At 45.5% G+C, this 23,284-nt stretch overlaps 1 protein-coding gene across 1 annotated transcript in view; it reads right to left on the reverse strand.

The window, feature by feature from the left end:
• UBR1 (ubiquitin protein ligase E3 component n-recognin 1) overlaps positions 1 to 23,284 on the reverse strand; it is a 158,744-nt gene that overhangs the window by 110,563 nt on the left and 24,897 nt on the right. The window contains 4 exon segments of the mRNA XM_040333640.1: positions 960 to 1,090; positions 5,770 to 5,871; positions 6,031 to 6,109; positions 8,445 to 8,701. Of these exon segments, the coding sequence (XP_040189574.1) occupies positions 960 to 1,090; positions 5,770 to 5,871; positions 6,031 to 6,109; positions 8,445 to 8,701 (569 nt within the window).

Genomic DNA, 23,284 nt, shown 5'->3' on the forward strand with positions numbered 1-23,284 from the left:
ACATGTCGTTAGTATGCTGGATGTAATGTTAGATAATTGTTTTAGGGTGAACCTCCACTTTAAATAGTGCTTTTGGTTTGTGATGCAGTGTAGTTCTGATTTAGGTGGTTAAAATGAATGAGGCTCCAATTAACAAAAGCTACACTGTTACAGCAGTAGAATGGCTAAAATTAACACCACCACTTTTCATCTTTAACCGCTTCAATACTGGGCACTTTTACCCCCTTCCTGCCCAGGCCAATTTTCAGCGCTGTCACACTTTCAATGACAACTGCGCAGTCATGCAACACTGTACCCAAATGAAATTTTTATGGTTTTTGCACACATATAGTGCCATATTTTGCTTGCATTAAATCACTGCTGTTTTTTTGTAAAATGTTGTAAATAAGTAATCTTTCTCCTACACTGAAGTGCATGGATGAGGTGGCACCAATATTCAGCACTGAGGGGAGGGGGACTAAAAGGCAGCACTGACTTGCATCACTGATGAGCACAGATTGGCATCACTGCTGGGCACTATTGGGGCTGCACTGATAATCAGGGCACCGATTACCTGTACAGGTCTCCTCTGTGTGAAAATGCCACCGATTGGCTGTTCTCTCCTCACACTGTCAGTGTGAGGCGAGAACAGCTGATAAAATAGCATTTCCTGGTTTACCTGTGATAGGATACCGCTGATCACATGGGTAAAGACCTGCGTTCATCGGCTGTTTACCGAGATCGGGGTCACCCCGTTTTACAGTGACACAGCGATCACTACAGGCACGAAAGTGTGGCGAGACTGGGGCGACATCATATGACTTTGTCCCAGAACACCAGAGCATCCCGCCCACTGTCATTGATCTATACAGCGGCTGGGAGGTATTTAAACACGAGTTACCCCGTTCAGTTTTTACAGTAAGGCCCTGTGGTGTTTAGATCATAGTTTCCTGCAGTGGTATGCGATTTAGCAGTCATACCCTGTATTTAAATAACCAGGCAGACATTTTTCCTCCTCCCAGATAAGCATGTCCACAATGTACTTGATGATGACAGGGAAAACTTTTCTAGTCTGGGCCAAGATCTCTTCTGGTAATCGAAATCCAGAATCCTGAATAGTAACAAAAAAAAAAAAACATTATATTGTGTCATCTATGTAATACTGCCAAAATTATCCAACCACTGGTTTATTGATATGTGCACAGACACTAAACCTGAGCTAAAAGCATTTTCAATCATTTTAGATCTCAACAAAACAGTTTAGACACAAAATAATGAACTCCACACTTAAATATGTTTTGGTGCAGACTTCTAAAGGCAAGATGCTAACTGTAGGTGTCGGCAAACATAGCAGCAGCAATCAAGCTATACTTACATTTAACAAAGTTATACATTGGGGGTTATTAGCGGGGGTTCACCCCGTACAGAACACTTTTTTTCCTTAGCTTCATGCTCATTTTGTCTAGGGGAATCGGCTAGTTGTTTTAAAATATGATCCGTACTTACCGTTTACGAGATGCATCTTCTCCGCCGCTTCCGGGTATGGGCTGCGGGACTGGGCGTTCCTATTTTGATTGACAGTCTTCCGAGAGGCTTCCGACGGTCGCATCCATCGCGTCACGATTTTCCGAAAGAAGCCGAACGTCGGTGCGCAGGCACAGTATAGAGCCGCACCGACGTTCGGCTTCTTTCGGCTACTAGCGACGCGATAGATGCGACCGTCGGAAGCCTCTCGGAAGACTGTCAATCAAGAAGGAACGCCCGCTCCCAAAGACCCATACCCGGAAGCGACGGAGAAGATGCATCTCGAAAACGGTAAGTACAGCTCATATTTTAAAACAACTAGCCGATTCCCCTAGACAAAATGAGCATCCATCTAAGGGGATTCTTTGAAAAAAATGTTTTATGGGTGAACTCCCGCTGTAATGAAAGGCAAATCCACTTTACACTACAAGTGCAAAGTGCACTTGAAATTGCACTGAAAGTGCAATCGCTGTAAATCTGAGGGGTAGATCTGAAATGACGGGAAGCTCAGACAATTTTATTATCCAATCACGTGCAAGCTAAAATGCCATTTTTTATTTTCCTTGCATGTCCCCCTCAGATCTACAGCGACTGCACTTCCAAGTACACTTTGCACTTGTAGTGCAAAGTGGATTTGCCTTTCCTAAATAACCCCCAATTGTTTGAATAAAAGCCTCTTACAAGCCAAGCTGGCTAAAAAGCGCTTCATACATGATACAATAAAGCCAATGGATGATACCAAAAACAACACAGGTTTCCTTCATAGTACACATATAAAAAGGTCTGTATGGGTCAAAAGAAGAATGAGCGATAGCATTATAGAACCAGTCTTAAAAAAAAAAAAAATTGGAGATGGTACAAAACATACAAAATTTACGTGTTTACTCAGGTTAATGAAAAGTCGAAACAAAGTTCCTAAGTGGGCTGCTGTATATATCGCAGTGTAACCCAGATTGATCGCTGTAATACACTGGGATGAATATTAATTTCTTGAGCAGCCCTATAATGTGATTCTTGACCGATACTTATCACTGAAATTTGATTGGTATACATAGCTTTCTTCAACTCTACCCACACTATCAATAGACATATACTTTCCCATCATATTCCATTGGAAAATAATCATTTTGAATTCACTGAGACTGCATTGATATCCAATGTATTACATCAATCTGGGTTACACTGCGACATATAGCAGCCCACTTAGGAATCCATTATTTTATCTACATTGGATACCAGAACTCATTCACAATCATTATCCTCCATTTGAATAATTTTTGTTTGGAGTTTATTACCCTGAGTAACGACCGAGATTGTTTTCATTACTGTATGTTTTGTGCCATCTCCAATTTCGGAAGACTGGTTTTCATTCACATTAATGTTATTCCATTTTTATTTATTTTTTTATTTCAGTTGCCTACTATTCATACTGTAACATCAGAATGCCTCTTAAAAGAACCTTTCCATGTTCCAAAAGTAAATGGAAAGTCCTTATTGTAGTAGGTTCTATGCTTTCTCTGGCACCCATCTATGTAGTAGATTGTACGACCTTATAATTGACAGTAGACAGGTGACCTTATAATTGACAGTAGACAGGTGACCCTATCTGATCAGATTAAGTCCCTTAATGGTTTTCCTTTTAGCCTTTTTGTCATATTGCCTTTGAAATGGCTTATGTTGAACTCTGTATACATTCTTACCTGTATGTAAAATTCTTAAAATAAAAAGAGTGTTAAAAAAAAAAAAGAATAAAAAAAAAAAAAGAAAAAAGTCCATGAGCAAGAGTTTTCCATTCCATTTTTGCTGAGATCCTAAACTACTTAACCACTTAAGCCCCGGACCAATATGCTGGCTAAAGACCCAAGGGGTTTTTACAGTTCGGGACTGCGTCGCTTTAACAGACAATTGCGCGGTCGTGCAACGTGGCTCCCAAACAAAATTGGCGTCCTTTTTTCCCCACAAATAGAGCTTTCTTTTGGTGGTATTTGATCACCTCTGCGGTTTTTATTTTTTGCGCTATAAACAAAAATAGAGCGACAATTTTAAAAAAAATGCAATATTTTTTACTTTTTGCTGTAATAAATATCCCCCAAAAACATATATAAAAAATTTTTTTCCTCAGTTTAGGCCGATACTTATTCTTCTACCTATTTTTGGTAAAAAAAAAATCGCAATAATCGTTTATCGGTTGGTTTGCGCAAAATTTATAGCGTTTACAAAATAGGGGATAATTTTTTTGCATTTTTATTTTTTTTACTAGTAATGGCGGCGATCAGCGATTTTTTTCGTGACTGCGACATTATGGCGGACACTTCGGACAATTTTGACACATTTTTGGGACCATTGTCATTTTCACAGCAAAAAATGCATTTAAATTGCATTCTTTATTGTGAAAATGACAGTTGCAGTTTGGGAGTTAAACACAGGGGGCGCTGTAACATTTAGGGATCACCTAGTGTGTGTTTACTAGTGTAGGGGGGTGTGGCTGTAGGACTGACACCATCGATCGAGTCTTCCCTATAAAAGGGATCACTCGATCGATGCGCCGCCACAGTGAAGCACGGGGAAGCCGTGTTTACACACGGCTCTCCCCGTTCTTCAGCCCCGGGGAGCGATCGCGACGGAGCGGCTAAAAACAAATAGCCGCGCCGTCGTCCCGGATCGCTCCCCGAGCGGACCCGACCTCTGCATGTACCGGGGGGGGTCCCGATCGGACCCCCCACCCACGTCTAGCAGAGGACGTACAGGTACGTGGATGTGCCTGTCCGTGCCATTCTGCCGACGTAAATGTACATGAGGAGGTCGGGAAGTGGTTAAAAAGACACCTTCACCTTTTTCAAAGGTAAAGGGTAAAGTGACAATATCGCTGCAAAGGGCTTTCGACCCAAGTAAACTCACTTTGCCAGCACCCTGAATCGCACCTTCCTCCTCTACAGCCAGTAACAATAAAATGTCACTTCTGAGTATCTGGAGGAGCATGTGTCATCCTCCAGCCAACCACTATGCCAGATTCACTCTCTCTCTATATTTGTGCTAGTGACCATTATGCCCAAGGCCTGGTTCACACCAGTGCACTGTGGTTTGGGTGCATTGCGATTGTATCTGCATTTTACATACGGCTTTTTGTGTGTTCCTATTGACTCCTATTAGACATCACGTTTTCTGAAAGTACACCAAGATGCCGTATGCAGGACCTTGAAGCACTTTCATGAAAATAGACAGTGTAATAGAAGTCACAAAGGAAATGCACCTAAAACTGCATGTAAATCACAATGCAAAATGTGCTGCACCCAAACCACAGCAAACCTGCTCCAAGATAGGATTTTATTTAGTTTGGAGTTAATTTTTCTTACTTTGTTGTATTTAGAGACACCAAGTGAAGGAAACCCTCACATATACCCAGTGAAGTGAACAGCCTCAGATGATACACAGTGATTAAAGAAATCTCCCTACAAAGTTATACATATATATATGCTGTCTTCATCTTTATAAAGCCTTTAGAAAGTGCTCTTTGTGTTAGATTTTCTCTTCCTGGTTAAGTCCAAGCATAAAATACAGTGGATGTAAACCCAAAGTTATATATTTTGTTGAATTAAGGATTCAACAGTATAGGATTTAATTTCATCTGTGTCCAGTCTTGCCACAAAGAGTTAATCCATCTCCGAGCAGTCCTTTTATCTTTTTTTCAGTGAGCTAAAACTGACACACAGAAATAGGAGTCAGTTCTTCCCCCTTGCTGTGATTGACAGGCGATTTACATATCTCATGCACAAGACATTTTGTGTTCTTCAGATTCCCTCATCCAGCTCTCCCAGGATTGGCTTCTCCACACCTCATCATGATTGGACATGCTGAAGTCTTGTGGCGACTTATCTGGGTTTTGACTGGATGTTAGTGACTATAGCAGAAGTTCAGTGTAAGAAATACACAGTTGAAAATGCATATTGACAAGGGGAGTGTAAAGGTGGGTGGGGAGTCTACTGACATCACGACTCCAACCACGAGCTCCGAACAACAGACCCACCCACGGAAGCTGCAGTATTTCGGGTCTCATAACAGACAGAGGGGAGACATTTGACAGGTAAGGATACATGCAGGAGGCATGTATATCCTTATAGAAAACCACTATGGCAGTAGTTTAGAAAGGAAGCTTTAAAAAAATACAAAAGTTGATTATGAATTTTTATCACATAACTGAACAAATGATTTCTCATCCAATACCTGATTGCTTGTATTACAAGCCAATATTGCCAGAGCAATTATTACCTGATCTGAAGCCCCTGGCTCATGGATCTTGCAGTATGGACCAGCTTTCCAGGCTTCTGTGTCACCACAATCGCAAAACCCCCCTCCCATTGAAGAGTGCATCTGTAAGATTTTATGGAAGATGTTATCAAATAGTTAAAGTTACACTTGTATTCCACCAACATCTTACTCGTATACGATTCTACAACACAAAAAAATACAAAACAAAAAGGACATACACACAGACACACACACACACACTGTGTATAGCCCAGCTCATACCTTGTAGCGATGATTCTTGTGAATGCTGTTCTGGAAGCAGTTAATACAAAGCACACAGGTGGGATCCATTGCACAGTCCCTGCAAGAAAAAAAAAAAGAAGTCTCTTAACACAAAAATGTATTTCTTAGAAATGTTAAAAATTGTAGTCGTTAAACTGTCTATAACAAATGTCTACAAAATGTTCAAACAAATTAAAGGGGAGGTTCACCCTAAAAACCACTTTCTCTAATTACATTGGCCCCCCACATTACAATACGATTATGCCTGTTATGTTTTTTTTTCATGCTGTACATACCTTCGTACAGCTATTCACCCGTGGCTTCGGGGGTTGCGAGTCCCGCGGGAGTGGGCGTTCCTCACATGCTGGTGATTGACGTTTTGACAAAAAAACAGCTCCCCCCGTCGCGTATGCTGCGTCACGACTGGCGAAAGGTGCCGAAGGGCGAGTCGGCGCTATACTGTGCATCGCCGTTCGGCTCTTTTCGCCACCATTGGTATTAGTGGCAGGAACAATGCCCAACTGTTGGGGTCAGTGGGACTTCTAGTGCCCCAAGGGCTGAACAAAAGGTTAGCAAAGGCTGCAGTTTGGAAACCAATAGAACAGGAAACGTAATCTACTGCAGCTTTCCAGTCCTTATATATAGTGGCTGCAATAGTTCTCTTAGCTCAGGTTTTTATTTAATTTCCTTATTTTTACCTGGTGATCTTGCCAGTAACACACTTCCTGCCCTAGGCTCTCTTAAAGTGGGTGCAAACCCGATTCGTGAAATTTGAGCTGGGCACATATATGCATTGTTTTCTCATCTCTGTTCAAAGCACTATGTCCCATAGCGGTCTCCTGGCCCGTTATTCTGTCATCAGCATGAGAACGTCTGACAAGTTCTCCAACACAAGAGATAAAAGCAGCATGAATTTTGTGTTGGGGAGGATGCTATAAGTAGATTAGCCGAGTGCTGAACCATTCAACAAACTGAAAGTCTCTACCTATGCGCCTTTCCTCCAATCAGCTGCCTTGGCAGTATGTGCTGGCTTCACTGAAGTGCTAACCAGGAAAAGAAAATCTAACAGGATCTGAACTTTCTAAAGAATAAAAGCTGAAGATGGCAGATATACATGTAAAACTTATGTAGGGAGATTTGTTTCATCTCTGCGTACCATCTGAGGCTGTTCACTTCACTAGGTATATTTGAGGTTTTACATCCACTTTAATGTACTGTATCTAAAAGGAGCAGAATTATTATCCAGGGACAGGAGGTATGTTAGCACTAAAGAGCACCTTCCCCTCTTCAGAACATAAGCGGCTGGTGTTTTTGTAGTTCAGACAAAATTGGGAAAAATTAGAACAGTCAACATGCACAGGAAGTTTGCTAGATCACTGGTAGGATCAACAGATTACCTTATGGAAGATATAAATCAGCATTAAGGATGGTTTCACACTGAGGCGTGCAGCCGTGGTGACGGTATAGGCGCGCTATTTGTAGCGCGGCTATACCGTCGTATTTACCGCGATATTCGGGCGCTAGCGGTGAGGTTTTAACCCCCGCTAGCGGCCGAAAAAGGGTCAATACCGCGGTATTACTGCGCTTTCCCATTGATTTCAATGGGAAGGCGCGGTATAGGAGCGGTGAATACACCGCTCCTATACCGCGGTAAAGATGCGGCTAGCAGGACTTTTGGTGCGCTCCTGCTAGCGCACCGCTTCAATGTGAAAGCCTTCGGGCTTTCACATGGAACACTGCAGTGCATGATTTTTCATGCGGTATAGCAGCGCTATTTTTAGCGCTGTACCGCATGAAAAACGCCCCAGTGTGCAAGAGGCCTAAATTTCAGAAAACTTTTTCAACTGGGCATAAAAATAAACCTTTTTTTCCATTAAGCTGCTATAAAAAGGAATTTGCAACTATCACTAAACATACACCTACTTAGCACTTATTTAGCTTGAGTGGACAAGCGCTGCCGTCGTGTTCTTGGACTAAATTCTTAAAGCAGAACTATAGGCAACACTTTTAACATTTTGGATAGAGCAAGGGAGGGACAGAACTTGTCAGATTTTTTATTTTTTTGCAATTGGTGTCACTTTGCAGAGATTTCCATTCACTTGCTGTCCTGTGGCCAAAACAGGAAGTGAGGGGAAATCGCTGCAAATTACATTAAGGGAATCCCTTGGGGACCCCCCCCCCCCCAACAGAACTAGTGCCCCCTTCAGAAGATTTCCCCTATATTACTTTTCTGGGGAAAACCCCAAATTTGCATTTTTCTGATTACTTTCAATAATTAACTGAACAAACAGAGGACGTATCTCCTGAAGGCACAGACTGCAGTAAAAAGGTATAGGTGTTCAAATCCCTCTTCACTCAGGGAGGTTTGCCTTTAGTTATACTCTTAATATTGTCAACTCACAGACTGAGCTTACCTGCAAGAATAAGTGGTCTCTCCTCCTCTAAATACTAGACCACACAAGGGAGGCGCCTCGCTCTGACGCAACTTCTCCACAAAGACATTAGGGTCCTCTCCAAACAGGTACCACTCCAAAGGGGTGAAGATACAGTCCTGTGCCAGCTTTTCTTGCCTGTCCACTTGTGGCTGCACATAGCTTGTGTATATACGGGGGACATACTTGGCCAAATACTGATGAAAGGCTGAGGCAAAATCCTCTGAACTATCCAAGTGCTAAGAAAAGAAAAAAAAAAAAAGTATATAAGGGTTAATAAAGTTTTGAAACATTTAATAGTATGACTGAAGAAATATAAGAAATCAATGTTGCTTATGGTACTACTGTTCTCCAGGCCATAATTTTAAATAAAAAGTCTGCATTTCAAAACATGAACATTTTTTTTTATGGGAATGTAGTGGCAATAAAAAACCCAGGGGGGGGGGAAGGGAGAGAGGAGAGAAGATGGAGGAGATGGAGAGGTGGAAAGATGGAGATGGAGAGGAGGAAAGATGGAGATGGAGATGGAGAGGAGGAAAGATGGAGATGGAGATGGAGAGGAGGAAAGATGGAGATGGAGATGGAGAGGAGGAAAGATGGAGATGGAGATGGAGAGGAGGAAAGATGGAGATGGAGATGGAGATGGAGAGGAGGAAAGATGGAGATGGAGAGGAGGAAAGATGGAGATGGAGAGGAGGAAAGATGGAGATGGAGAGGAGGAAAGATGGAGATGGAGAGGAGGAAAGATGGAGATGGAGATGGAGAGGAGGAAAGATGGAGATGGAGAGGAGGAAAGATGGAGATGGAGAGGAGGAAAGATGGAGATGGAGAGGAGGAAAGATGGAGATGGAGATGGAGAGGAGGAAAGATGGAGATGGAGATGGAGAGGTGGAAAGATGGAGATGGAGAGGAGGAAAGATGGAGAGGAGGAAAGATGGAGATGGAGATGGAGATGGAGAGGAGGAAAGATGGAGATGGAGATGGAGAGGAGGAAAGATGGAGATGGAGATGGAGAGGAGGAAAGATGGAGATGGAGATGGAGAGGTGGAAAGATGGAGATGGAGAGGAGGAAAGATGGAGGAGATGGAGAGGTGGAAAGATGGAGATGGGGAGGAGATGGAGAGGTGGAAAGATGGAGATGGGGAGGAGATGGAGAGGTGGAAAGATGGAGATGGAGAGGAGGAAAGATGGAGATGGAGATGGAGAGGAGGAAAGATGGAGATGGAGAGGAGGAAAGATGGAGATGGAGATGGAGAGGAGGAAAGATGGAGATGGAGATGGAGAGGAGGAAAGATGGAGATGGAGATGGAGAGGAGGAAAGATGGAGATGGAGATGGAGAGGAGGAAAGATGGAGATGGAGAGGAGGAAAGATGGAGATGGAGAGGAGGAAAGATGGAGATGGAGATGGAGAGGAGGAAAGATGGAGATGGAGATGGAGAGGAGGAAAGATGGAGATGGAGAGGAGGAAAGATGGAGATGGAGAGGAGGAAAGATGGAGATGGAGAGGAGGAAAGATGGAGATGGAGAGGAGGAAAGATGGAGATGGAGAGGAGGAAAGATGGAGATGGAGAGGAGGAAAGATGGAGATGGAGAGGAGGAAAGATGGAGATGGAGAGGAGGAAAGATGGAGATGGAGATGGAGAGGAGGAAAGATGGAGAGGAGGAGAGATGGAGAAAAGGAGAGATGGAGAGGAGGAGAGATGGAGAGGAGGAGAGATGGGGATTATAGATATATAGATATATAGATATATATCTGAGTTTTTTTTTATTGAATTGAAATCAATTCATACAACTCATTAGAAGTTAATTTCCTTTCTTTGCAGCAGAAGAACAACTAATGCCGCAGTAAAATCAATATAGCATTTAGGACAGCGGTTCTCAACCTGGGGGTCAAATGACGGTTTGCCAGGGGTCACCAAATCCTGGGCTGTTCCTGAATCCCGCACCGCTCTCCCAGCCCTTTCATTGCTGCCCAGGGCTGTTCCTGGAGCCCACGGCCGCCCACTCAGCCTCTTTGCAGCCGCCCATTCAGTTCAGGGGGGGGGGGGACAGAGAGACTAGGTGTCAGCTGGCTGGTGAGGAATGTGAAGTGGGAGGGGCAGCAGGAGACCCAATCTCCTGATTTGGGCATAGGTGTCAGAGACACAGTGAGTAATACTACCTGTGATTATAGCTGCTATTAAAAGTCCCTACTACAATTCTCAGATGACCTTGATCAAGAGTGCCTAATTTGGCTGATCAGAACTCCCCCCAGCACTGCACAGCACTTATCCCAGCCTTCCAACAGCACTGCCACTGATCCCACCACCCCCCACCAAGGAGTAAGAGAATGAGAAAAAATAGAGAATACATCCTTCTGTTAAAAAAGAAAAATAAAGAACCACATGGGAGAGGAAAAAAGGGGAAGGAACAAAAAAGGGAGAGCGAGGGATGGGGAAAAAAACAAGAAATTAGGATAGAGAGAAATAAAAAAGGGAAAGAAAGGAGAACAAAGAGAAAGTGGTACATCTTAAAATGTACCATAAGGGGTTTTAATACTGTAGGAGTGGAAGGCACTCAGGGAGCGCTAAATGTCCATTGGTTAGGGGCGCAAATTACTTGTCTTGCCTTGGGTGCCGACAACCCACGCTACGGAAATAATTTTACTGTTAGGGGTCCCCACAACTTGGGAAATTTTATCAAGGGGTCACGGCACTAGAAGGTTGAGAACCACCGATTTAGGATACTGGATTTAACTTAAAATACATTTGAGTATTTTTAAATGTTTTCACACAATTTTCACCTAGGAATCTCACATATTTGATTGAATCCTAGTTAAAAAAAAACTTTTACAAAATAGATCCAATAATGTTTGTAGGAGGTTTTGGGGACTTCTACCCGTGCTATGTGAAAACTATCTGAAGTATGACATTATGTATATATAACTACAACCCTAATTCCAAAGAAGTTGGGATGCTGTGTAAAATCTACATTTTTTTTTTTTGTTTTCTTTTTATGTAATGATTTGCATATCTTATTAACCTATGTTATTTACAATAGAAAATATATAAAATGTTTAACATACAGAAGATTTACCCCCCTTCATGGCCAGGCCAGCCTTTGCAAAATGCCACTGCGTCACTTCTACAGAAAAACAAATTGCTCAGTCGTGCAACGCTGTAGCCAAATAAAATATGTCATTTTATTCCCACAAAAATAAAGCTTTTTGGTGGCATTTGATGACCTCGGCATTTATATTTTTTGTGCTATAAAACCAAAAACAAACTAACATCAATAAAATATTTCTTACTTAAACTATCCAATAAAAATAAAATCTAGTTTCTTCATACATTTAGGCCAATATGTATTCTGCTACAGGTTTTTGGTGACAAAAATCCCAATAAGCGTATATTGATTGGATTTACATCGTTAGGCCCCTTTCACATTGAGGCGTTTTTCATGCGGTACAGCGCTAAAAATAGCGCTGCTATACCGCATGAAAAATCATGCCCTGCAGGCTTCAATGTGAAAGCCCGACGGCTTTCACACCGAATCGGTGCGGTAGCAGGAACGCTCCAAAAGTCCTGCTAGCCGCATCTTTGTAGCGGTATAGGAGCGGTGTTTACCGCTCCTATACCGCGCCTTCCCATTGAAATCAATGGGAAACCGCGGTATTAACCCTTTTTCGGCCGCTAGCGGGGGTTAAAACCTCACCGCTAGCGCCCGAATATGGCGGTAAATACGACAGTATAGCGGCGCTACAAATAGCGCGCTATACCGTCACCGCGGCTCCACGCCTCAATGTGAAAGAGGTCTTATAGCTGGCATCTACAAATCTATCTACCAGCCCTAATGACACTGGCTGGGAAGGGGTTAAACATCTAGGGCAATCAAAGGGAGGGAGGGAGGGAGAGAGAGAGAGAGAGAGAGAGAGAGAGAGAGAGAGAGAGAGAGAGAGACCGCAACCAACCGCCTGCAATGCATACAGTTGCAGGATGGTTGCAGTGCAGCCCCATTCACCCTAGGTATACTTCCAACCGCGATCACAGCATGTGTACACCTGCAGCTTTTGCCTCTGCAGCTTAAGGGAGAGCAGTTGAAGGTGGTAAAAAAACAGCTTAACCACATGGTTTTACTGCCCCCCAACCTCACATGTAAACAAATCCTTGGTTCACGTCTGTGCAACTGCGTGCAGGGCAGCCAATTATTTATAATTGGGAATTAATGGCACCCCTAAAGCCAGAACATTTGTCTGTCGGGAACAAGTGCGATTTTGCACGCACTCAGTGACACACAGCAACGTGAATCAAGCCTTATCCTGGGGTGCCTGGAGACTGAAAATACTTTTTAGGGGACCTGGAGTTAAAGGTTGAGAAGCACTGATCTACAATACTTGAAGCGGAGTTCCACCCAAATGAGATATCACATTTTGGCACGTTTTTGACAGATCCCCTTCTTTACTTCCAGGATGCAGGCCGCGGCCCGATCTCCCGGAAGTTCAGCCCCCGCCCCTCCTTCCCCCACTGTGAGGCCAATTACAAATTGGGTCTTCATCTCCCCCAATGGGTCACAAAACCTGTCCTTGCATGAGCTCACGATGCATTTGTTATGTGTGCTCAGGAATAGCTTCCCAACAGCTTCTATCCACCATCTGACTTCCACAAAAGGGGGAAAAAAGAGACAGGAAAGAATAGACAGATCAAAGCCCTTTCTACATCACAAGCACAGCCTTGTTTCAATAGAACTTTACTGTGGCGTTCTGTGGAAGTTCATCATGTCTGAGTATATTCCAGTGAAGAGCGTGAGAATGCATGTTACATGGAGTACAGCCAAGAGACACAGGGCTCTCACCAAAAGTTCTATCCCCCTCCTCCCCACAACAAAAATGTGTGCAATCTTTATTTATTTGGGTGGGGGGGGGGGGGCTGCAAGTACATGACTTCTAAAATGCCATAAGCATAATTGGAAATGTAATTCCTATAATTGTGTTCCAAGTACATAGTTGATATATCCTGTGTCCTTCATTTTAAGTGAAAAAAAAAATGAATATATTGCAGGTTGGGTTCACTGCACTAGCTTCCTTTTTCCCAGCTTTCTTCTCTCTTCCCTTTGAAAAGACTCAGTCAGTCAACTGTATGTATGGAGGCAGAGCATTGTGACTACTGAACACCTCCCCCCTATTTTCCATAGCAAGGGGGGGGGGGATCTGTAGTCCACAGAAAGAACTGGAAACAATGCTAACTGATAATAGTTAGTGGCAGAGAACACAAAGTTATCGGCTCACAATATTTATTGGCAAGGTCAACAGTTATTATTTTGCACTTGGCACATTTACTCTATTTTTCTGGACTACAAATCGTCTTTACCAATCTGATACCAACAGCAGTCCACCTCCTATTCCTGGTAGCAGAACACGTAGCTGCAAGGGGTCTTCAGGTCAGTGTCTTAGACTGGGCAAAATAGGGCACAGTAGCAGCTAAAGTGGCACAACGGCATCTATATGGTGGGGGGTCAGCAACCTGTCAAACGCGATCTACCCATCAATCGCATGCATCCCTTGGTTGCTGACCCTGGAGAGCGATGGGGGGGGCACCATTTAGTGGAACTGATGGCTGTATTTTCCTCCCTGCAGCAGCTGAATGCTGGCAATTCCCGCTTCTCCACCTCACCTTCGTGTTGATATTTAGCTACTGCAGGGAAGAAAAAACAGCCATCAGTTCCACTACATGCCATCCCCTCCAGGATCCTCTTTGTTACATAGTTAGTCAGGTTGGAAAAAAAAAAAAAAAAGACACAGGTAAATCCAGTTCAACCATAAAAAAATTAAATAAAACAAAAATTATCGTACAATCCCATATATCCAATTCTATATCTATAGATTCTTTGTGTGGCTTTGCCCTTGTGTGCCCCACAGCACTGCCAGGTTCCCCTCCTCACCTCTCCTGCGGGGGGATGTGTCAGGATGGAGAGCAGGGAATGGGCCAGTAAATATGTAGTTTACCAGCCCCTGCCTTTTTTAAACATGGTCAGCAATCGGTACCGATCACTGACTGTCCATTCATAACTGAAGCATAGTAAACTGAAACATAGTAAACTGAAGTATAGAATTATATTGAAACAAAGGGACGCATAATGGAGCAATCATTTGAGCATATTGCAGCCGAAAGAAGTCAATAGATTAGGAAATTATTCACTTCCATGGAAGAGAGGAGTTCCCCAGGTAGGGCTTTTAGGCAGCGGGGTCAAAAAGTAAGTTAAGTAGTTTCAGTAAAAAATAGGATTTTTATAACAGCTTACCTGTAAAATCCTTTTCTTGAAGTACATCACGGGACACAGAGAAGCATAGTAATTACTATGTGGGTTATAGAGAGTACCTTCAGGTGTGGACACTGGCACGCCCTTAAGGCAAGAAGTTCCCTCCCCTATATAACCCCTCCCATACCGGGAGTGCCTCAGTTTTGTAGCAAGCAATAAGTGTCCCAAATACCCCAAAAAGAGGGGCGGGTGCTCTGTGTCCCGTGATGTACTTCAAGAAAAGGATTTTACAGGTAAGCCGTTATAAAAATCCTATTTTCTTTATCGTACATCACGGGACACAGAGAAACATAGTAATTACTATGTGGGACGTCCTAAAGCAATGCTATGAGGGGAGACCCCAAGAAATAAGCCGGGCGGCATCAGACATGAGGAATCAAACTGCAGCCTGCAGCACACTGCGCCCAAAGGCGCTCTCCTCATTCTTTCTTATGTCCAATTGATAAAACTTAGTGAAAGTATGGACAGACGACCATGTCGCGGCCTTGCAGACTTGAGCCATGGAGGCTTGATGATGCACTGCCCAGGAAGTACCCACCGCTCTAGTGGAATGTGCTTTAACCTTAAACGGGGGAACCTTTCCCCTCAAGCCATAGGTTTGAGTAATGACCTGCCGAATCCATTTGGAATAGTGGACTTCGACGCTGCCTGCCCACATCTGGGACCTTCTGGCAGGATAAACAATGTATCAGTTTTCCGGACCTGAGCAGTAGCCTTAATATAGATCTTAACTGCTCTTAATACGTCTAGCGTATGTAAAGACTTCTCCCTTGCAGAACTAGGTTCTGAGAAAAAAGACGGGAGAACAAGATCCTGATTCAAATGAAATTTTGAAACAACTTTAGGTAGGAAAGCCGGGTGGGGCCGTAGGACCACTCTATCCTTATGGAATATAAGGTACGGTTCCTTACAAGACAAGGCCGCCAACTCCGAAACCCTCCTGGCGGAGGTTATGGCTACCAAAAATATCACCTTCCTGGTCAGAAGGACCAAAGGAATATGAGCCAAGGGCTCAAATGGTTGTTTCTGTAAGACAGAAAGGACCAGATTCAGATCCCATGGACACAAGGGAATCTTGACTGGTGGACTAAGCCGGATCACACCTTGCAAAAAGGTTTTGATCAGGGAATGTGTAGCTAGTGGCCTTTGGAAAAAAATCGAGATCTGGCCCTTAATGGTGCTTAGGGCCAACTTCATGTCTGCCCCTAACTGCAGAAACTCCAGAATTCTGCCAATGAGATACCTCCGGGGATGCCAACCCCTGGTCTCGCACCAGGCCACATAAGATTTCCAAACTCGGTAATAGATAAGTCTGGATGCCGGTTTTCTGGCATTAATCAAAGTAGATGCCACCGCATTAGAGAGACCCCTTTTCTTTAAGATATGGGACTCAATAGCCAAACCGTCAAATTGAGAGACGGTAAGGAAGGATGGAATATTGGCCCCTGGGACAATAGGTCCGGCCGAAGCGGAAGGGACCACGGTTGCCCCACGGACATCCTTACAATGTCCGCGAACCAGGCCCTTCTGGGCCACGCTGGAGCCACCAGAATCACTGGTCTTCCTTCCGACTTTACCCTGCGAAGAAGACGGGGTAATAATTGCAGCGGAGGAAACGCATACATTAGGGAGAACTGGTCCCATGGGAACACCAGTGCATCCGTGCCGTAAGCAAGTGGATCCCTTGTCCGGGACAGAAAGTTGCCCACCCTTGCATTGAACCTCGATGCAAAGAGATCGACATCTGGTGTTCCCCACCTCTGAAAAATGCTCTGGAAGATGTCGGGGTGAAGAGTCCATTCCCCTGGAAGCACCTGTTGGCGGCTTAGGTAGTCTGCTCGCCAATTGTCTATTCCCGGAATGAACACTGCAGATATGCATGGGACATATTTCTCTGCCCAGGTCAGGATTCGATTCACCTCTCTTTGGGCTGCACGACTTCTTGTGCCCCCCTGGTGATTTATGTATGCCACGGCAGTGACATTGTCTGATTGAACCCTGACCGGAAGACCCTTCAACCTGTCTGACCAAGCTGACAGGGCTAGATAGACTGCTCGAATTTCCAGCAGATTTATGGGTAGAGACCTCTCGGAGGCTGACCATTTCCCCTGGAGAGACAAACCTCCCAGGACTGCACCCCAGCCTAGCAGACTGGCATCCGTGGTCACAACCTGCCATGTCACGGGAACAAAGGACTTCCCCTTTAGCAGGTTCCGGGGAACCAGCCACCAACAAAGGCTCTGCCGGACTGACCGGGAGAGAGACATAGGGAGATCCAAGGCTTGAACCTTTTTGTTCCAAGCGGACAGAATGGCATGTTGAAGCTCCCTTGAGTGGAACTGCGCAAATGGAACGGCCTCGAACGAGGCTACCATCTTTCCCAGTAACCTCATACAGAGGCGAATGGGAGGCTGACGCTTTGCTTTGACTAGTTGAACTAGTTCTCTTAAAGCCTCGAACTTCCTTTGGGGCAGGAAGACCCTTTTTAGCTTTGTGTCTATGAGTAGACCCAAATATTCGAGCCTTTGCACAGGCATTAAGGCTGACTTGTCCAGGTTGAGAACCCAAACCCATGGAATTCCAGAAATTTTACGGTTCTGTGTACCGCCTGAGTTTAGATCGGCCACTGACCGGGTCTACTACAATAGGTCGTCTAGATAGGCTACTATGGATATGCCTTGAGACCTTAGATAGGCTAACAGTGGAGCCAATACTTTCGTGAAAACAACGAGGAGCGGTGGCCAGACCAAAAGGTAGGGCCACGAACTGGAAGTGGCGCTGATTTAACCCGCGAAGCGAAGCAGCTTCTGATGGTCGAGAAAGATAGGAACGTGCAAGTATGCGTCCTTTATATCGATGGACGCTAGTAGTTCCCCTCCTTGCAGGGAGGCCACCACTGACCTAATCGATTCCATCCGGAATGATTGGACCTTTAGGAACTTGTTTAAGGCCTTGAGGTCCAGGATCGGTCTTACATCCCCGTTTGGTTTGGGGACGGTGAAGAGATTGGAATAAAACCCCAAACCTTGTTCTTCCACTGGCAGTTCTCTGATTACCCCTTCGGATAACAGATGATCTAAGGCCAATGCTAAGGACCTTCTTTTGCCGAGGTCCTTTGGGACGTTCGAGGTTAAGAAGCGCGGTGGAGGAAATTCGCTCAACTCCAGCTTGTAGCCCCCTGAGACCGTAGAGAGGACCCACCTGTCTTGGATCCTGTCTAGCCAAGCCTCCGCAAACAGCTGAAGCCTTCCCCCCACCCGGCTGAGTGGGGGAGAACCTTCATAATGCTGACTTAGTTGCTGGCTTGGCCTGTGGCTTACGGTTCCAAGGCTTTTTGGAAGCCTGAGGCTGGCCCTGTGGCTTCCCACCTGCATTGAATCGTCCCAGGAGGGCCGTCGGAACTCTGCCTGGTACCACGGAACAGTACTAGGGATAGGAGAGGAGATCTCTTAAAGGAGGGGGAACCCCTAAACCTTTTCTTTACTGGCAACAGTGTACTTTTGCCACTGGAAATTTTCTGAATATAAGCATCCAGATCTTCCCCAAACAAACGCTCTCCATGAAAGGGAAACCCCGCCAGTAATTTTTTACACAGGGCTTCAGCAGACCAGTTCTTTAGCCAGAGTAACCTGCGCATATGAACTAGCGAGAGAGTGAGACGTGAGGACTGCTGAATGGAGTCCTTAATAGCATCTATGGCAAAACATAATGCTCTGGGAAACTCAGCCAAATTCTGGGCCTGTTGTGCCGGCAATTCCTTCAAGACCCCTTTAAACTGGTCTTTCAAGGCCTGGCAAATCCCAATAGCCGCAATTGCAGGCTGGGTTATTCCTCTCGCCGAAGCAAAAGAGGTTTTTAATAAAGTCTCTAATCTCTTGTCTGTCGGATCTTTGAATACCAGAACGTTGTCTACTGGACAGGTCAAAGATTTGTTTACGCAGGACACAGCTGCGTCAACCTTGGGGATGCCCCATTTTTTAGTGAATTGTTCCTCCATGGGGTATAAAACCGAAAACTTCTTAGGAGGAAGAAAATATCTATCTGGATGTTCCCAATCCTTGTAGATAAGCCCTTCCAGCAGGGGGTGAACCGGGAAGGAATAATTAGCTTGAGGAGCTTTTAAGGAGCCTAAAGACGAGACTGCACTTGAAGCTGGCTCTGAAAGTGGCAACTTGAAGGCCGAACGGACCATCTCAGTGAGGGACTGGACCAACAATTTTTCGGATTGCGATGCCGAAAAGGGTTCTCCCAAAGTGGAATCCTCAGAGTCCACTACTTCCAGCTGACCTTCTGCCAGATCTCCAGAGGGTAAATCAACCTCTTCTGAGGATGCATGCCCCAAATCGAGGGACTCCTCAGAGGGAGAGGGGGACCTTGTGCGTTTTTCCCTTGAGAGAGAGGATGCAATCAAGGTCGCTAATCTCTGCTCCAGACCCCCCATAGCTGAGGCCAGAGCCTCCTGTGTCACAAAAACTGGAGCAGGTGGGACAAGGGCAGAACAGGCATCTGACAGCCCTGATGGTTCACCCTGGGCCTCCTTCAATTTTTCAGGAGAGGAAGCAGCCGCAGGAGCATGCCCGAGATCCTCTGAGCCAGATGGCGATCCCTTTGCTTTTTTTGCTTCTAGTCCCTGAGCCTTTAGCCATGATAGTTGCAACTACTTGCGAACCTATAGACCAGCACTGACGCTGCTATTTGATGGTTGGCAAGGTGCAGAGCCCACTATGCGCCTTAAGCAGATGTCACTGTCCACCACCAGTACTAAATACTGAAAGTATGTGCACAAGATCTCTGTGTCCACCGTCAGCCAGAACCAGTTAGGTGGACTGGAGCATATAAGGACTAGGTGTAATCACCTGACCTGCTCTGTCCTGTAATCTCAAGTCTCATAGAGAACAGCTGAGACAGACCCCGCACGCGCGCGCCGCTGTTAGGCGTGCACCACGAGGCTACGCGCGCACACGTAGCCGCACGCGCATGTCGTCTCACGGAGCACGCCACGCACATTCGTGCGCACCGAAGCAGCGTACAAAAAATTCATTTGTGCGCGCGCGCCTAAGACACATCAATGTCGCGCGCGCATGACGCTACGCGCTCATGCATGAGGATGGAACACCACAGCTCCATGTGAGGACCAGGTAAGCCAAGTGAAGCCAAACATTTTGGACAACTTTTTTCTGCTTTTAACCTGCACAGGAGGGGCCAACTACCTGACTAGAGATACCCCTCCTCCCCACAACACACAGGACCATATAGGAGAAGCACAGACAGATAGCTTTAGGCAAACATAATGGCTCAAATAAAGGAAGGTTACTCCTAGGACCAAGTCCTGAAGCACCTTCACTTACCTGATCCAACGCTGCAGGACTCTGCATAACAGACAGTCCAATCTTCACCCATCACGGAGAGCAGCGTCTATAGACCTTCAGGGACCGGGGTCCATGGACAGGAACACCACACCCCTGGACCCATATCGCACCCTGTCAGTAAACTTTTGGTATTAGGAAATTGACCAAAGTACTGAATAACCAGGATCCAGCTCTCAAAGAGAAGCATTACAGGCCAACCCCCGTTCTTCTTAACCGGGCCTCCGGGTACCGTCCCACTTTGGCTCAGAAGCACTTTGGACGGATCCGGATTTCATGGAGGCTTTTTACATCCAATATGGATCCCTCCAGTGGAGCTCCTTGGAGCACATGTTCACTCGTGACCAACACCTTAGACACTGGCAAAAAACTGAGGCACTCCCGGTATGGGAGGGGTTATATAGGGGAGGGAACTTCTTGCCTTAAGGGCGTGCCAGTGTCCACACCTGAAGGTACTCTCTATAACCCACATAGTAATTACTATGCTTCTCTGTGTCCCGTGATGTACGATAAAGAAAATTACATTTATTTGCCGATATAATCGGATATCACTTCCAATGCAGGTGGAAGGAAAGAGAATTGCTTTATTCCCCCAAAAACAGTCAGTGTTGATGGGGGAATCTTTGCCACCGCACAATTGTGTTCTGCTGGCCGGGAGCCTTCCCTGCCTGCAGAATACAATGATTAGTTTTGCCAGTTGTAGTCATTAGCACTAATTGTTAATAAAAATCCTGCCAGGCTGGTTTTACACAAATCAAAAAAAAAAAAAAGGATTTATGTGTAAGCAGGGTATAAAACAGGGAAGGAATATAAAAATATTTCTTCCAAGGCATTGAGAATGCCAATCAGCAGTGTTCAAACTCTAATAAAGAAGTGGAAAATGAGAGGTTCTGTTGAAACCAAACCACGGTCAGGTAGACCAACTAAATTTTCAGCCACTTTCCGGCTGAATGGTACAGCACATATGCCGACAGCCTGGCACCCCAAATGCTCAGGATGTATATGGATGCCTATCAAGGGGGGGCGCTCCCTGAATCTCTGAGAGAGGCACTAATAGTGCTGATTCCCAAGCCGCACAAGGACCATGATCTCTGCGAGTCCTATAGACCAATATCGCTCATTAACGTCGATGCAAAGATTCTTGCTAAATTATTGGCTAAACGCCTGAATCCGAAGATTGCGTCCATAATTCATCAGGACCAGACGGGTTTTATACTGAGAGGTCTGACAGCGATTAACCTGCGACGGCTTTTCACTATTTTTGCAGTCTGGAGGACCCACGCCGGATACTAGAGTAGTGGTGTCCCTGGACACGCATAAAGCGTTTGATTCCATTGAATGGTCTTATCTCATAGCAGTCCTTGGGCGGTTGGGGTTCGGCCCCAGATTCACAAAATGGGTCCAAATATTGTATGCTGCCCCAAGGGCTAGGCTCAGGGTTAACAATGCCATCACGGATTCCTTTCCAATTGCTAGGGGCACGCGGCAGGGGTGCCCGTTGTCACCCCTGTTGTTTGCTCTGGCAATAGAGCCGCTGGCTGCACAGCTGAGGGAGGATGGGAATGTCAGGGGCTGTATGATCAATGGGTTGGAGGAAAAGACATCCCTCTACGCGGACGATATGCTTCTGTACCTGGCAGAGGCAGAGGGATCGCTGACCACCGCCCTGAGACTAATATCAGCCTTCGGAGACTTTTCAGGTTTTAGGGTGAACTGGACCAAATCTATTGTGTTTCCCTTTAGCTCTGATGGACTCCTGAGGTTGCCCCCGGATGTCCCACTCAAAGTGGTATCTAAGTTTCGTTATTTGGGAGTGGAAGTACAGCTGCCGATAGGGACCTATATGTGCAATAATCTGACCCCTATGAAGGCTCGCTTGAAGGAAAGTCTGATAACATGGGCTAAACTACCATTGGGCCTCCTCGGGAAAATAAACATCTTCAAGATGATCTATTTGCCCAGGTTCCTTTACCTATTCTGGCATGCACCAATCTATATCCCAAAAAAGTGGTTCGTGGAAATCAATGCGATGCTAACATCCTTTCTCTGGGGCCTTAAGCCCGCAAGGGTGTCCCTGGACACGCTCCACTTACCAATAAAGGAGGGGGGACTTGCCCTGCCGAATCTGCATTGTTACTACCTTGCAGCCCAGTTGACACACGTGCACTGGTGGGGGTTCCCGAACCTATGTATTGCATCAGTGGCCACTCAGGCGGCCTTGGTCCACTCATTTGAAGGCCTGATCAATGTACTATATAGAAATGGTCCATATCCGCTGGGAGGGGGGGAAATACTAAAAATGTCATATAAAATATTCCATATCTGCAATAAAAGGGTGGGGGGTTCTAGTCTTGAAGCCTCCCCCAATGCCCCTTTGTGGCACAATTCCCAACTAAGAGAGATAGTCAAGGTACCGGATGGGTCGTGCTGGGCGAAGTATGGAGTCAAGTATGCCCATCAGCTGTTCAGGGATGGGGTGTTCAGAAGTTTTGCAGATCTGAAAACTGAGTATGGGGTCCCTAACGCGTTCTTTTTTAGATACCTGCAGCTGCGACATGCTGTGACGGCTCAATACGGTGGGGGGGTGGTGGCGCTCTCCCCCTCCAAAATGGAAAAGGTGCTCACTGACGGGGACCACTCGCAACTGATCTCTAGGTACTATTTTGTGCTGCTGACGTCCTCCTCCCCTAGGATGGAGAGAGTTAGGGCGCAGTGGCAAGCAAACATACCATCCCTTACTGAGGAATCCTGGTCAGAGGCCCTTGAATCACTGGTGCCCTCGATGATCTCAGCTAGAGACAAGATAACGCAATTTAATTACTTGCACAGAGTATACTACACTCCCAAACGGTTACACAGTATGGGTAGAGGAGAATCATCTGAATGCCCCCGATGCCAGGCGGCGGAGGGTGACTTTTTCCATATGGTGTGGCAGTGCCCTCGAGTGGAGGGGTTCTGGAAAGAGATACTATCATTTCTGGAGGTTAACTTGGAGCTACCTAATATATACTCCCCGGCTAGGTGTCTGTTAGGGGACCTGGAGGAGGAGGAATTATCTGTATCAAAGAAAACGCTCTTGAAAATACTCTTGCTATGCTAAAAAGGCCCTGGCCCTTAACTGGCGAAAACCACCTCCCCCATCTCTGCAGGGCTGGTTGAAA

This window comes from Rana temporaria, chromosome 13 (genome assembly GCF_905171775.1).
Source record: "Rana temporaria chromosome 13, aRanTem1.1, whole genome shotgun sequence".
NCBI lineage: Eukaryota > Metazoa > Chordata > Amphibia > Anura > Ranidae > Rana > Rana temporaria.